Here is a 16,272-nt window from a genome sequence, read left to right on the forward strand (position 1 = left end):
ACTCACTGGAGAGAGAACATGGTGAGTAGAGATGGAGGTGAACATCTCGGAGGATCAGAAAGCATGAGAAAGGGTGCAGAAAGGATTCATGAGAGTGGTTCTGTGGAGAAAGAACCTCAGTTGTGTGGGTAGATTGGAGCTGTTCTCTTTGGAGAAGAAGATTAAGAGGAGATTTAATAGAGGTATTCAAACCATGAGGGGGCTGGATACAGTAGATAGGGAGAAATTGTTCCAATTGGCAGAAGTATTAAGAACTAGAGGGCAGCAATTTAAGGTGTTTGCCAAAAGAAGCAACAAGAGGAAAAACCTTTTATGCAAGTGGTTAGGATGTGGAATGCACTACCTGAGAGTGTGGTGCAGGCAGATTCAATCATGGCTTTAAAAACGGACTTGAGAATTATCTGAAGAGAAAATATCTGTAGGATACAAGGAAAAGATGGGAGAGTGGAATTAGGTAAGCTGTTCTTGCAGAGAGCTGGCATGAAAACAATAGGCCGAATGACCTCTATCTGTGTCATAACCATTCTATAATTTTATGGTTCTATGAGAAGTCACTAGGCACAGACGGAGGAACACTTTAAGGTACTTTGAGGGGCAATAGACAGTAAGGATTTTAAATAAGAGATGAGAGGAGTAGAAAAAGACGATGGGCAGAATTTTACCGGCACGTCCGCCCGAGGTTCGGACAATCCTGCCCGAGGCCAACGGAGAATGCCGTTCGCCGAGCCTCGCCCGCCTCCGGAAACGGGATGGGCATGCTGGTAAAATTCCGGTTGATATGTTCAAAGGATAAGAAAGTGCCAGAAGAGTAGCAGGACAAACCCAAGTTATAAATACTGTATTGTCACTGGGAACTGTCTGAGTGGGGCTAGTGTTGGGAGATATAGCCAAGTCGAGTGGCTTCATTTTGGGGAAAGGTGTCATCATTTCACAATTAAGACCATGATGTAATATAATCATTCATTATAAGCTGCCGAGGGCCTTGTTCACAAGTGAATAGAGATTCTGGAGGTAGGTGGCGAGAGCACAAGGTCAGAGTTGGAAGGAGTGAGTTTGGAAAGATTAATCCGGGTGGGCATGCCAGGCAGGATGTTGGTGAATGAGTAGGCTGAAACAGTTACTGTTGCAGCTCATGAGCAGGCAGCAATGAGCACCTCAAACAGCCCTTTGGAGGATGCCTTGAGAAGAACAGAGGGAAGCTGTGAACTTGTTTGAGAGGGAGACAAGCCTGGTGGCAGCAGCATTGGAAGGTCGCAAAGCTGGGGAAGGGATTTGGGGGAGTAGAATACCTGGGAGCAGGGAAATGAGAAGTGGTACCACAACAGTAGGAAATAGGAATCTGGTGGGAGGTGGTGGGGACCTTTCCTACAACTCTGGGAAGAACCGTAAGCATGACAACCAGCGCTGTGCTCCATAGAATTGTGTAAATAATTCATTCAATTCCATGAAATATAGGATACTGATATATTTTAAAGTTTCATTTACACTGGAAAACTTATGTTTGAACCCAATTATTCGAGTTAGGAAACACTCACAATTTTAACCAGAGCAATCCATTGAATAGCATTATAGGAGTGTAAAAATATCAACAGGTTTGTCTGTCAGTCATTATTTAATCATTTCCATTAGTTGTAGTTGTTCTTGGAAAACAAAGCCTTGTAAAGACCTAGGGTGATAGGAGCAGATTAGTGTTAAGTGTTGGTATGGTAGTCTTTTGTCCATTATTGTAAAACAGGCACTATCCTATTGATTTTAATGCATAACACCTTTGTTGGAACTGTTCAATTACTCAGGTTTCCAATAGTCGTTTCCACATACAGATGATTTAAGATTGTGCCTCAGCTCTATCGTAATGTTGATGGTAACAGTATAAGTCAAATAAAAATAAAATCAAAATTTTACTCAGCAGGTTTTTTTTTAAGCCATTAGACACACTACAGCGCTTAAAAAAAACCAAAGATGTTGATAGCCAATCTACTAAGTCTACCCAAAAATTATTAACTCATTACTTATTCCTTTCCCCTTTAATTATCTTGTGCAGAAAAAAACGGTTTGGCATCCTGTTGACAATTGACGGGGGCTACCAGAGTCTGCATGTCATTGCTGGATAGTGAGATTTCCTCCCACAGTAAGTACTAGTGAGACCATGGCCTGCATTTCACATTCCCCCTACCGCCAGCCAGCTTTGAGGCGAGGGGGAGGTGTGAAATTGCATAAATGAGATCCCCTACGGAATCATGCCCACATTGATCCAGACATGATTTTATGGTGATGGGAGCAGACCCTCGGACGGGAAGTCCGCCCTTGCCCCAATTAATGCCCATAAGTTGCCAGTTAATGGTCAGTTAAGGGTATTTTCCCACCCAACCAAACATTTTAGGCTGGCAGGCCCCAGATAACTCAGGGTGGGAAATAGACAAATGTGGCATCCCCGATCTCAGATGGGAGGGTGGGGCGGGCACATCTATTAGAATCCCCCTTCTAACTGGGGGCATCCATCCTCACCTCAAGGACCAGATACGTCTGGATTTCCTTCCCCCACCTCAGCCTATCCCCTGATAACCCAAATTTCCCCCTCATGATGCGATCCCTCCAGGACTCCCTACCCTCCCACAGGACAACTTCCACTTATCTGGCCTCCACATTCTGATGCTTAGTCCCAGGCACGTTGCTGCAGGACCTCTTCCGGCCACAGCAGTGCCGGAATTAAAATCAATAGGGTAGTGCCTGTTTTACAATAATGGACAAAAAACTACCATACCAATTACTAGATGAATTGGAGAGCTGTTGGTCAATCTGATTGGCTGGCAGCTCTCCAAGTGCAGACGGATATCCCACCTGCTGCCAATTATCTGAGTGTAAAATAGTAGGCCTGTCAGAGACACCAGGGAGGTGCTCCCTGCTGAGACTTCGAATGGCAGGGGTTGCACTCCTGCCACCTGAAAAATTCAGGCCCAAAAGTAAGTTTTGTGAAGATTTCCTGTCAGTATCTCTGAACACTTTCTGAAAGAAACATCTCATTAAAAGTAGCAGACTAAGGAAACCATCACAATGCCATACATAGCAAGCAGAATAGACGAGGTTATCCATAGAGCTACTGACACAATCAACTCGCTGCTTTTATTTTGTCTGACAAGGGGTCGGTTTATTTGACGCGCTTTGGGACAATTTTGAGAGATATGACAAAGCACTATGTAAATGCAACTTGTTCCTTTCTGGCAGCACAACACACATAAATACAGAATGATTTATTTCCACAGAATGAAATTTGCTGCCAGCAGGGAGAGCAAATACATTTATTCGAGTGATCACGAAGATCAGTCCAGGACAGCTTTAAATAATGAGTCCAATAATTGAAGGAGGTCCGCTCCATTTATTAGTACAAAATCTTCCTGCACTTCTGCAAATAAAGAACCAATGAAGACAAACATCTTTTCAACAAGAAATTGTCAGGGTGTTACAAAGAAGCAAAGCATTATAAAGATACAGGAGGGCCAAAATAGCTTGGCCCCAAAAACAGCAAGGGGAGTGCTATACATCCATTGATCGTATTGCAGGAAGCATGCCAATTTTGTGCTTCTGGCTCATTCCATTTAGTAAGAGTTTTAACAACACCAGGTTAAAGTCCAACAGGTTTATTTGGTAGCAAACACCATTAGCTTTCGGAGCGCTGCTCCTTCGTCAGATCATTGCATTTAGCCAGTGCTGTTCACTAACTGGATGCAGCAGAAGGGGACCAATTTCCTGAGTGGCTCGCACCATTTAAAGCTAGGATTGCCAAATGTGACTGAGAGCATTCTTGAATGTTTCACCGCATGATTTGTCCCGACTTTCCAGCCATCATAAGATATAGGAGCAGAATTAGGCCATTCGGCCCATCGAGTCCACTCCGCCATTCGATCATGGTTGATATGCTCCTCATCCTCATTTTCCTGCCTTATCTCCATAATCTTTCAACCCATTACCAATTAAAAATCCGTCTAACTCCTACTCACTGTCCCAGCATCCACTGCACTTTGGGGTAGCAAATTCCAGATTCACAACCCTTTGGGAGAAGTAGCTTCTCCTCAACTCTCTTTTAAATTTGCTACCCCTTATCCTAAGACTATGACTTCTCATCCTAGAATGCCCCACCAGCGGAAGCATCCATTCTACTTTATCCACAACTTTTATCATCTTGTTTACCTCAATTTGATCTCCCCTCATTCTTCTAAATTCCAGAGAGTATAGGCCTAAAATCAGATGACCAACAAACCCACCCTTGTGACGCACTGTCTTCCTCCACCAATTGGAAAGCAAAAAGACTCATTACCCAATTGGATGATGTTTGATTGTCAGCCAAACAGCTTTTTTCCACTATTTTCACTACCTTTATATCTGGTAAAGAGAAATGTTCAAAGAAAGTTTTTTTAAAATCCTTTTCTTAATGTCCCAATGATTTTTCTCCAGGGCTGCATACAACAGTGTCATGGAAATTGATCTTCAATTCCTGGAGACTCCAGGCCAATCCAGGAGGGTTGGCGACCTTATTTAAAGCTAACCTGCAATGGTTGCTTGCAATTTTTCAAGGGAAAGTGGAGTTTGGCCACAGTAGGTACTGGGAGTTAGGGGACAGCATAGGTTCCAACGTATTCAGACATTGCACTGGATGTTCTGGTGGAAGAGATGGAAAGGAGGAGAGGTGTTCTGTAGCCACAGAGAGAAAGGTGACCCTCCAAACATGTGGTCAAAGACCAGTGGGAACAAAGAGCCTTGGAGGTCAATGCCAGGATTCACACCTGCAAGAAGTTTGATAACATCACAAGAGTGGCCAAGATCAGTGAGCATATCTTGAAATCTCAAATTCCATCAACTACACCACTAACTTCACACACTTCACCAGACATCTATCACTCACTTACCAATCTCTATCAATTAGGCCTTTTACTTGACATTCATATGCTCCACCTCACCCTCACATACTTAACACCACTACAGCCTCACACCTGTGTGTCACAGCTAACATACTCTGCTAGCTGTCCAGTCATGACATCCACATCAGCCAAAAAGATTGCATCACGCTCACTGTCAATCCTCCTTCTTTCCCAAGGTGGTGCACAACAGAAGGTACAAGGAGCTAACATGCGTATCCAAACATCCATGGAGGAGATGCTGCTGGCCATTAGTGGGATGTCCACTGCTGAAGATATGGGTAGAGGGGGAGCTGGAACCATCAAAGGTGATAGTATCTTCATACCTATCCCCCTCATATTCCCCTGCTCCCCATTCCACAATCTATTTGACCTTTATGCTGCAGATGATGTAAATAGGTACCTCTTACTTTACCTACCTCCCCTTAGCACAACCTTCCCCTGTGCCTTTATCCTAGAGATGAAACCTGGCCAAGCAGTGGAGGAACAGCAAAGAGGAGAGTGACAATGAAGACTCAGCACAGCCACTTAATTTCATGGTTCCAGCCTCTAGTTCAGACATTGATTCTGAGTGTGTTAGAGGAGCGATCAGTGGTGGGATGTGCATTGAAGGAATACCAGGTGCGAGTGGGCCGTATCCAGCTCACCAGAGCTCGAGGTCCCCCACAAGTTTCTGCTGCAGTGGAGTCAGATGAGGATTTCAATTGGGCAGCTCAGGGAAGAATGTCAAGAGGTTTCCATTGGGAAGCCTGTCAGAAATCTTGTGGTCAATGTCCTTGTGGAGTCACAGAGAAGCCCCGAACCAATTTTGGGTCGGGTTTTGTGCAGAGCTTGGAACCCATCCTTTCCTGCGTGGAATTAGCCTACTCCGTTCTCATGCCTGTGGACCTAACCAGGATGCAACATCTGATGACTGGTGTCACAACTTTCAATTTAGCACAAGCAGCAATCACAGTGTCTGAGTTGTGCCGTTAAAGATCAGACTGAAATTGTGCAAGCTCAGCTTGCTGCCATGCAGGCTCAAACAGCAGCCACCATGGCTATAGATTACATGATGCAAAGGGGCCAGCAAAACATTCCCATGGTGTGGGTAGGTTGTGCACCGCACTCATGAGCCACGTCTTTGGCGAATAACCCTTGCTACCCTTTGGTTTGTCCCGGTGCTCAATGCAACTGGCACAGTGCATTGTGCAGAATGAAAGCTGTATCAGCACTGCCGGGATATCAGGCATTCATCTCTCTCTGCTCCCACACCAGCTGGAATTGAGGGAACAGAATCCTTTTTTGTTCTAATATAGGGCAGAGTTGATATGCAATGCCTACAAAGTGATATGCTTGCAATAAATGGTTCTCTCCATAGTGGGGAAGCCTGAAATCCTGGTGAAACTGTCTGTTTGTTCCTGGCAAGAGGGATTGAAAGGTATAGTTAGTTCTCTTTGAAGATGGAACAGTCAACAGCAACCGGTGAGATGCTGCTGCCGTTCATTTTCCAGCTCATGCTGTCCCAAGGAAATGCCGAACGGTGCACCCATGTATGGGAGCAATTGGTTTGTGCAGAAGCCTTGTAGTCAGCAAAACATCCTTAAGTACCTGCTACACCATGCTCTATAAATGTTTGTAACTTAGAACAACTGTAGAAAGCATCAAACAGTTGTAGAATCCTAGCAACAGCCAGAAAAAAAAGAGCCAGCAACTATCAGTAACCACAACTTGTATTTATTTTATGACAGTAATGCAATAAAGCATTCCAAAGTGCTTCACAGGAGCATTATCAAGCAAAACATTGACTCTAAGCCACATTGGGAGATATTAAGACAGATGACCAAAACCTTGGTCAAGGAGGAAGGTTTTAATGAGTGCCTCAAAGTAGGAAAGGGAGAGAGTGAGGCAGAGGGATATGGGGAGGGAATTCAGAGTTTAAAGCCGAGGCAACTGAAGACATGACCATCGATGTTGGAGTGATTGAAATCATGGACGTTTAAGAGACTGTGATTAGAAGAGTACAGAGACCTTGGCGGAGATTACAAAGATAGGGAATGGTGAGGCAATGAAGGGATTTGAAAACAAGGGTGAGACTTATAAAATCAATGTGTTGGATTCAATGAAGGACGGTAAGCACAGGAGGGATGGCCCAAAAGACAGGTCACCAGTGAGCCCAAATTCTTGCCTGCTCAGTTTACAACTCAAGTGAAACAACAATCCTTAAACAGAAAGTGTGATCGGCCAGGGGTGGGGTAGAGGGAGGGGAAATCAGCCAGGTGAGTTTAGGGCCCGCCCCCTCCCCCTACTTGCAGGAGTTGATTGTGTACCATTTTTTCCACTTAAGTGCCATAACATTTCATTTGTGACCTTGCTGAAAAATCGGATCTGAAACGCTCTCGTTTTCACTCATTCGGCACTTAGAATTTTATTTCATATTTCCAGCATCCGTATGCAAGTATTTTGCATTTATAACAATTTTTAAATGTTTGTCTCCTGAGGGAAATACATGAGCTATTAAATTAACTTAGTTACTATACTGTCATTTGAATATGCAACAATATGGCTCCTAACTTATTTCAAAGATCGAGAATAACCTAAGGAAATATTAAGGTCCCATAAAAAGCATGGAATTCTTGTATAGCAGAGAAAGTTGGCCAACAGGGTCAAGACTGGGTTTAAAACCTCATTAAGTAACAAGCATCATTAATAAAAAGAAATATAACATTAGCTCAATTGCATGATTCATTAAAAGGTTGCAAAAAAAAATTGCCATATAGTTGCTCAGTTAGAATTGAAAGGGTCAATATGATGGCCGTTGATTTGCAATTTAAATGAAACTGAAAATCTTATCTAAATATAGAATTCAAGCAGGCAAGCTTTGTAATTAGTTACCATGGCGCACTTAGCAAATCATTTATCTGTCCATGTTAAAATTGAACTTTTCAGCATTTTTAACGGACACATTTGTCATGCTGACAGCACCTCAATCTGAGGGTATTGTACAGCAATTTAATGAGTACTCAGTTTACCTGTAGGGCTAAGGGTTTCCATCGCACATTCTTCAGCAGAGCAGGGGCAGAGGTGAGTGTGTTCTGAGGTCGCTTTTTCAAAGTCAATATAACCCCATTGGGATCTTCTCTGAGCGCATTGACGAGGTTCTTCAGCTGCCACCCCACCTAGGATCAAGAATCCAGAGAAACATAAAAAGAGAGATATTTCCTTGTCTGAGCCAAAAATAGAAACCGGAATGGAATTGGAAAAAAATGTAAATAAATAAGGCAAACTATTGGAGGAATCTTACACTGGTATAATTTAAATATGCAAAGAGGGTGAAGGATTAGTCCCCAAACAACAGTTGTGTGAAACATGATAATTATAGTAAAGGAAGGCCATTCGGCCCATCTAAGCCAGTGATGGGCAACCTGGGTTGGTGAGTAGACAGAATGAATGGCCCTCCTTCATCTCAGTGGGCCGCAGGATCGAAATCGGGCACATTAATTATGACCCTTGAATGATTGAATACATTTTCACATCGAAAATTGCATGACAAGTTAAGAAAATTCATATGTTAATAGAACTATCATCAACTGCAAATGGTAAAAACAAAATATAATTTACACCTGATTGAATGCACAATGAGTGCACATCTCTCATAGTCGCACAGCTCTCATAGTCAATGTTGTGTGCCATCAGCATGCATCTCACTTCACTTGCTTTACACGTGCATCACTTCAGTTGTACCGGTAGGTAAAAAAGCTATGTGGATGGAAACCAAAGGAATGTGGCAATCCTGCGGGTGGGCAACAGTCAGCAAAATGTCTCATGGGTCACATGCAGAATCCTAATGGGCTGCCTGTGGCCCCGAGGCCATAGGTTGTCCACCACTGGCTAAAATGGTCTTCAGCTGATTTTGGGAGCTGTGCTTCTCATACTCTTGTCTTCCCACACATTTAATACAGTTACGTAGATTACAGAGGAAGTGATGGAAAGATGGGCAGTTTGAAGTCGCTCAGTGAGGTATGTCTTTTGACACCAACCAAGTAAACGAACTCAAATTAACTTAGGGGAATTTACGAAGAGCAGCAATATAAAAAATATAACATACTGTGACCAGTGGTGTTCCGCAGGGCTCTGTACTGGGACCTCTGCTATTTGTGATATATATAAATGATTTGGAAGAAGGTGTAACTGGTGTAATCAGCAAGTTTGCGGATGACACGAAGATGGCTGGACTTGCGGATAGCGAAGAGCATTGTCGGGCAATACAGCAGGATATAGATAGGCTGGAAAATTGGGCGGAGAGGTGGCAGATGGAATTTAATCCGGATAAATGCGAAGTGATGCATTTTGGAAGAAATAATGTAGGGAGGAGTTATACAATAAATGGCAGAGTCATCAGGAGTATAGAAACACAGAGGGACCTAGGTGTGCAAGTCCACAAATCCTTGAAGGTGGCAACACAGGTGGAGAAGGTGGTGAAGAAGGCATATGGTATGCTTGCCTTTATAGGACGGGGTATAGAGTATAAAAGCTGGAGTCTGATGATGCAGCTGTATAGAACGCTGGTTAGGCCACATTTGGAGTACTGCGTCCAGTTCTGGTCGCCGCACTACCAGAAGGACGTGGAGGCATTGGAGAGAGTGCAGAGAAGTTTTACCAGGATGTTGCCTGGTATGGAGGGTCTTAGCTATGAGGAGAGATTGGGTAGACTGGGGTTGTTCTCCTTGGAAAGACGGAGAATGAGGGGAGATCTAATAGAGGTGTACAAGATTATGAAGGGTATAGATAGGGTGAACGGTGGGAAGCTTTTTCCCAGGTCGGAGGTGACGATCACGAGGGGTCACGGGCTCAAGCTGAGAGGGGCGAAGTATAACTCAGACATCAGAGGGACGTTTTTTACACAGAGGGTGGTGGGGGCCTGGAATGCGCTGCCAAGTAGGGTGGTGGAGGCAGGCACGCTGACATCGTTTAAGACTTACCTGGATAGTCACATGAGCAGCCTGGGAATGGAGGGATACAAACGATTGGTCTAGTTGGACCAAGGAGCGGCACAGGCTTGGAGGGCCGAAGGGCCTGTTTCCTGTGCTGTACTGTTCTTTGTTATACAGAGAGACATCAAACTGCATGATTCATGCATTAGAATGTCCATTCATATCTTTGTGTGAAGGACCACGGAAAGACACTTGGGGGAGCTGACTTTCTCTCTGTTGGGATTGTGAAGTAAAAAGTATATGCTCCCAAAGGAGGAAAGAAAAGTGCTTCAACTGCCAAAGCAAATTTAAGGGGGAAAGGAAGCATGGAGTTTTCCTGTGATCACAGTTTTCCCTCATGTCATCTAATCATTTAATTTTAATGACTTACGTGTATATACATACATACATACAAATCTTTTGAAGAGTTGGAAAAAAATTGCATTCAAACAAGTTGAGATGGTGTTTTCAAAATAACTTGTTGTTGGAACATTATATTAATTACCTCTAAATACATATATATGTCGTCATAATATGATCTGGCTTTTAAACAAATCCATGTCTATCTATATCATTCAAATTTACATGTGAACAAATGTACAATGTCTTCCCTTCCATAAGCCAGATCAGGAAAACAGAATCTTTTCCCTCAAACATTGTAATCTGAGAACCTCAGTTAAAAAGGATCCTAAAGTCCAATCGAACAATCTGGTCAGAAAAGCCAATCACAAGAATCAGTAAGAAACATGCCATTGGGCACCACTCTGGTTCCAGGATCATTCCTCTGTCATTATTTCAGTCACAATAAATAAATTGATTTCACAGTAAAAGATTCCATTGGCTGGTTACCATGATGGTTCTAAACCTTCCTCAGAACATAAGCCAGAACATAATCATCAAATAATCAACACACAATTTACAAAAAGATTGCGTTCTCCTCCATAAATATTCCTGAACTTCTTAGTTGCTCTGATGCCTCTGCCTTCCCCTGCACACAGTACTGGCCATCTTCAGCAGCAAAAAAAAAGACCTCATATCCCTGGACTTCTGATCTGGCTTAATTCAGGCCTGATGGCTGATAGCATGACGTGAAGAATGAAAATACAAGTACAGCAGACCAACAGAATGTGCTGATGACTCCATCCTTCCCCAGGCTCCACTGCAAGCTCCAATCATTCTACACCCACTCTTTCTCACAGTTATCCTTGGTGCGACAACTCAACTCTACTGCTGCTTCTTATGGATCAGTGCTCCTGGCTCCTTCCTAAATCCATCTCTCCTCGACTCTACTCCATTCCTCACATCTGATGCCCCACCCCTGTTCTATTACCCAAGCCCAGAATTGAAATCTTTTCTACTCAGGTTCGATCCTGCATCTAATCATAATCATCTAAGTTGATCTTCCAACAGACACAAGGGATGTCCAGAAACACAGAATCCCTACAGTGCAAAAGGAGGCCATTCAGCCCATCGGGTCTGCACCAACTCTCTAAAAGAGCATCTTACCCAGGCCCACGCCCCTACCCTATTCCTGTAACCCTGCACATTTACCATAGCTAAACCACCTAACATGCACATCTTTGGATGCTAAGGGGCAATTCAGTATGGACAATCCACCTAACCTGCACATGTTTGGACTGTGGGAGGAAAGTTTAAAGTTTACTTATTAGTACAGAGGTAGAGTGTGTCACAAGTAGACTTACATTAACACTGGAATGAAGCTACTGTGAAACCAGAGCACCCGGAGCAAAGCCATGCGGACATGGGGAGAAAGTGCAAACTACACACAGTCACCCAAGTCCTGAATCAAACCCAGATCCCTAGCACTGTGAGGCAGCAGTGCTAACCACTGAGCCATCGTGCCTTCCCATTCATAGAGATCAATATCCACAACGTTTTCCCCAGGCACCCAGGGAGGTGTTAGCGTGATGGTAATGTCACTGGAACGAGTAATCCAGAGACCCAGGGTAATGCTCTGGTGATCGAGGTTTGAATCCCACCATCAAAGAAATCTGGAATTAAAAGTCTAACGATGATCGTGAAACCATTGTCAATTGTCGTAAAAATCTTGTGTCTGTTCACGGATGTTCTTTAGGGAAAGAAATCAGCCATCCTTACCCGGTCTGACTCTTAACTGCCTCCAGAATGACAAGCCACTCAGTTCAACTAGGGATGGACAACAAATACTGACCTTACCAGTGATGTCCACATCCCATGAAAGAATTAAAACAAAACAAATTGATCAAAGGAAAACCAAAAGTGTATTGAAGTAGCTGAATAGAAGATATAAGGAGAAAATTGGAAAGCTTCATTCTCACAATTACAGTGAATCAGTATAAGAAGCGCTGCAGCTTGATACACTTTCTGAAGTTCAGTGAACGCAACAAAATCCACAATAAATGTGTATTTCTACGTAATTGAGTCACTTTTTCTCTCAAACTCACAAGCATACATTCATGTGCAGTCTTTGTGATTATTTTAAACACTCAGAAACATAGAATATAGGAGTAGGAGGAGGCCATTTGGCCCTTCGCGCTTGCTCTGCTATTCATTATGATCATGGCAGATCATCCAACTCAATAGCCTGATCCCGCCTTCCCTCCTTATCCCTTGATCCCCTTTTCCCCAAATGCTGCATCTAACCGCTTCTTGAAAACATATATAGGCCGCGATTCTCCCATTCCACTGCACTAATGTTTTAGCACAGCAGCCTGAAAGATTCTTGTGTTGGCCAATTTGTGGGGTTTGCACGTGCATTCCCGCCACAATAGCGCTGGATTTCTCCCAGCGCCGGATTTCCGGCGGTGTCAGCTCCATGCCAGAAATCAGCGGGGAGGCGCAGAAATCATTTAAATAGTTATTTGAATCTTGTTTAAATGAGATTAACGGGCCCGGGACTGAAATCTCTGAGCCCACTAGCATCTTCCCCACTGCCAGCATTTCACTCCAGCGGGGTTTACAGTAGCTCCCCACTTTCGGCCAGCTGGCGGCCCAACCCCGCTGGAGTGAAAGGAGGGCAATTGGCCCCCCCCAGAGGGTTGGGCGGCGGGGGGGTGTCCCTTGGGCATTGGCACCCTAGCAGTGTCAGCCTGTGCCCCTTGGCACTGCCCAAGGGGCAAAGTGCCAATGCCCAGGGAGCATAGGGCAGTGCCAAAGGGCTGTGGCCTATGGGGGTGGTGGGGGTCCCGCTGCCACTCTGCAGACAGGATCGGTGGGGGAAGGAGGGAGGCCAGCGATCGGGGTGGGCTGTGGGGGCAGTGGTCAGCCTGCTTGGGGAGGGGGATTGGGTTGGGTCAGCGGGGTTGGGACTGCGGGGGAATGGGGCGGGCGGTCAAGGCTGCAGGGGGGGTGGTGGTTGGTCAGTGGTAACTATTGGGTGGGGGAGAGGGGGGGGGGGGAGGGGGGGGGATTGGCCAGCGATCAGGCCTCGGGGGGGCTGGAAGAGCCGGCAATGCAGAGATCACAATGATCAAGCTGGCCAGCAATTGGGAGGCCAGAACTGCGGGGCACTGAGCATGCGCCAATCTTGGCGCTGATAGATCGGCGTATGTGCAGTGGCCCGCTCAGCACTATGCTGCCGGCCTCTTCAGTGGGGAAGGCCCTGTCACAGCTTTATAATGATATACTCGCTAGTGATCTCTGCAGTGCAGAGACTCTTCTCTGAACTCCCACTGAAAAAACCAGCATGAATTACTCCAGTTTTCATGCAAATTCAACACTTTGAATTTTTGGGGGAGAATTTCGGCCACGATGTTTCGGCCTCAATGACTTTCTGTGGTCACGAATTTCACAGGCTGACCACTCTCTGCGTGTAGAAGTTTCTCCTCATCTCTGTCTTAAATGGTTTACCTTGTATTCTCAGACTGTGGCCCCTCAGACTGTGACTCATTATGCAATGATTTGCATTTGTGTGGCATCTTCAGTAAAATGTTCTAAGGTTTGCGTAAGGACATAACCAAAAATAAAATTGGTCTTGGGTCAATAAAGGAGATATAGAGAGAGGTGACCAGAAGTTTGGTCAAAGTGGTGGCTTTTAAAGCAAGTTCTTAATAGAGGCGAGGAAGATGGAAAAGTGAAGATTAACCAGGGCATTTCAGAGCATGGCACCTAGGTTAGCTGAAGGCACTTGCCTCATTAGTGACAAGAGTGAATGGATGCAAACGGGGCTAAGATCAAGTGTAGTATGGAGAGGATGCTGCACTTGGTTGAGGTCATTAGGTTACGCTGAGGCTTCATATGTTTCATATGAAGCAATTTTTAAAAGCAGCATCTCGGCCTTTTGGCTAAGATGCAAATGAGCCCAAGTTTTGGAGGAGGAACCTCCCCCTTCTCCAATCAGCTTGGCTCATGTAGATCGGGCCCAGGACAGGGTGGTTTGGTCGCTTGCCCTGTCTTGTCAGCCTGGATCTGAAATGTCTCAACTTGTTGAGACTCTGAACTGGATTTGATTTGATTGAATTGGAAAAGTATAAAAAAAAAAGAATGGATGCAAACGGCCTTTTGGCTAAGATGCAAATGAGCTCAAGTCTTGGAGGAGGATCCTCCCCCTTCTCCAATCAGCTTGACTCATGTAGATCAGGCCCAGGACAGGGTGGTTTTGGTCTCCCGTCCTGTCTTGTCAGCCTGGATCTGAAATGTCTCAACTTGTTGAGACTCTGAATTGGATTTGATTTGATTGAATTGGAAAAGTATTTTTTTTTTAAAAAAATGGATGCAAACGAGACGAAAGTCAGAGGAAATGATTGTGGAGTGTGTTGAGGTTGAAAGAGGTTAGTGCAATATGGATGGGTACAAATAATAAACGTGGTGCAAAAATTATTCAGAGTTGAGGGAAAATGTTTGATTAGTACAGTTGTCCGAACAGTACTTATACAGTCTGGAAATAAGGAACACCACGTGTTTCCACATTGTGCAATCCAAATTCAGCTCACAGTGACACGGTAGGCCAAAATACCAGGATTTTTAAAAATTCTTTCATGGGATGTGGGCATCCGTGATAAGCCCAGCTGTTTTTGCCCATTGGTGGTGGTGATGAGCTGCCCAGGGATCTTGGAAAAGCTGAGGCCTTAAAGTAAAAACTTCAAAAGTTGAAATATACAAAAGACAATCCAATGGTGTTATTGTGAAATATGGGCCTGCTCGGACGTGCAAAGTTAGTAGGCCCATAAGCGGATGTAGAATCCACTCCCAAGTGAGATCACGTTGTCATCGCAGTTTTACACTAGTCGGCCTGTCCAGCCTGTAACGTGTCCTTGGGTAGGCCAGGAGAAACAGGCAGGGCGAGGGTGCCAGATCCAATGGGGACCCGGAGACTTTAAAGACGCTGCAGGAAGCACCCTGAAGATATCCGTGAGTTGTGAGAAAGGCTGAGGGAGCATTCTTCACAGGGTCAAAAAATAATTCATCCTCCATAACATCTGCAGCTGCTTCATGTTCCTCAACCTCCACCGGGCTCCTCTTGCCAGAGTGAGATTGTGCAGAGCTCAGCAGGCAATGACTATAAGGGACACATGCTCTGGGGTATACTTTGGTACTCCTGCTGATCAGTCCAGGCATCTGGATGGCATGTTCAGTAGCCATTAGTCTTCTCTACTACTGTCTTTGTGGAGGCATGACTCCTGTTGTAACCCTCATCTGCCTCTGCTTTTGAGTGCTAGGTTGGGATCCTGAGTCACCTTTTCAGGGGATAGCCCATCACCCAGGAGCCATCCAAATGTGCAGGAGCCATGAAAGGCCTTGGTTCCTGTGAGTGTTGCAGAATGTAAGCATCATGTGAGTTGCCAGGGCACAGACTTGCAAGATCTGTGTCTGGTGGTTGCAGACAGTCTGAACATTCATCGAGTGGAACCCCTTCTGGTTCCCAGCTCACCTGCAGACACCTTGATGGCCACATGAGTGCAGTCAGAGGCATCCTGGATACAGGAAAAGCCAGCAATCACCACAAAACCTCTGGATCTCTCAGCCTGACGGACTTTGTCCATCTGGTAATGAATGAATATCATCATTCATCTGAAGACCAGTGACCAGACTGACGTAACTGTGTACAGGTGAATGGGACACCACTACATAGATCCCTACTGACCCCTGGAACGAACTGGAGGCATAGACGTTGAGGGCCACTGTGAGCTTCAGAGCCACTGGCATTGGGTGGCTATCACACATGTGGAGGTGATCTCTGGCCAAATCATCTGGCGTATGTAGTGACAGTGTCCCTAGAGAGGCGCAGTCTTCTCCAGCACTGGACCTCGAACATGTTGAAGTCAATGGAAAACTTTGCCGATGCACTCTGGCTGCCAGGCAATAGTGTCTTCTGCAGATCCTTCCACCTTGCACTCCCTGCTGGCCCTGCACCACCCCTCCTATAGGTTGCTCCCTGGGATACTGCCTGTGGTCACGTAGCCTCCTTCCCA

At 45.0% G+C, this 16,272-nt stretch overlaps 1 protein-coding gene across 1 annotated transcript in view; it reads right to left on the reverse strand.

Moving 5' to 3' along the window:
* LOC144492818 (connector enhancer of kinase suppressor of ras 2) overlaps positions 1-16,272 on the reverse strand; it is a 751,457-nt gene that overhangs the window by 356,732 nt on the left and 378,453 nt on the right. The window contains exon 9 of the mRNA XM_078211295.1: positions 7,922-8,068. Within this exon, the coding sequence (XP_078067421.1) occupies positions 7,922-8,068 (147 nt within the window). The remainder of the gene's footprint in view (positions 1-7,921; positions 8,069-16,272) is intronic.

This window comes from Mustelus asterias, chromosome 4, assembly GCF_964213995.1.
Source record: "Mustelus asterias chromosome 4, sMusAst1.hap1.1, whole genome shotgun sequence".
In the NCBI taxonomy this organism is placed as follows: Eukaryota; Metazoa; Chordata; class Chondrichthyes; order Carcharhiniformes; family Triakidae; genus Mustelus; species Mustelus asterias.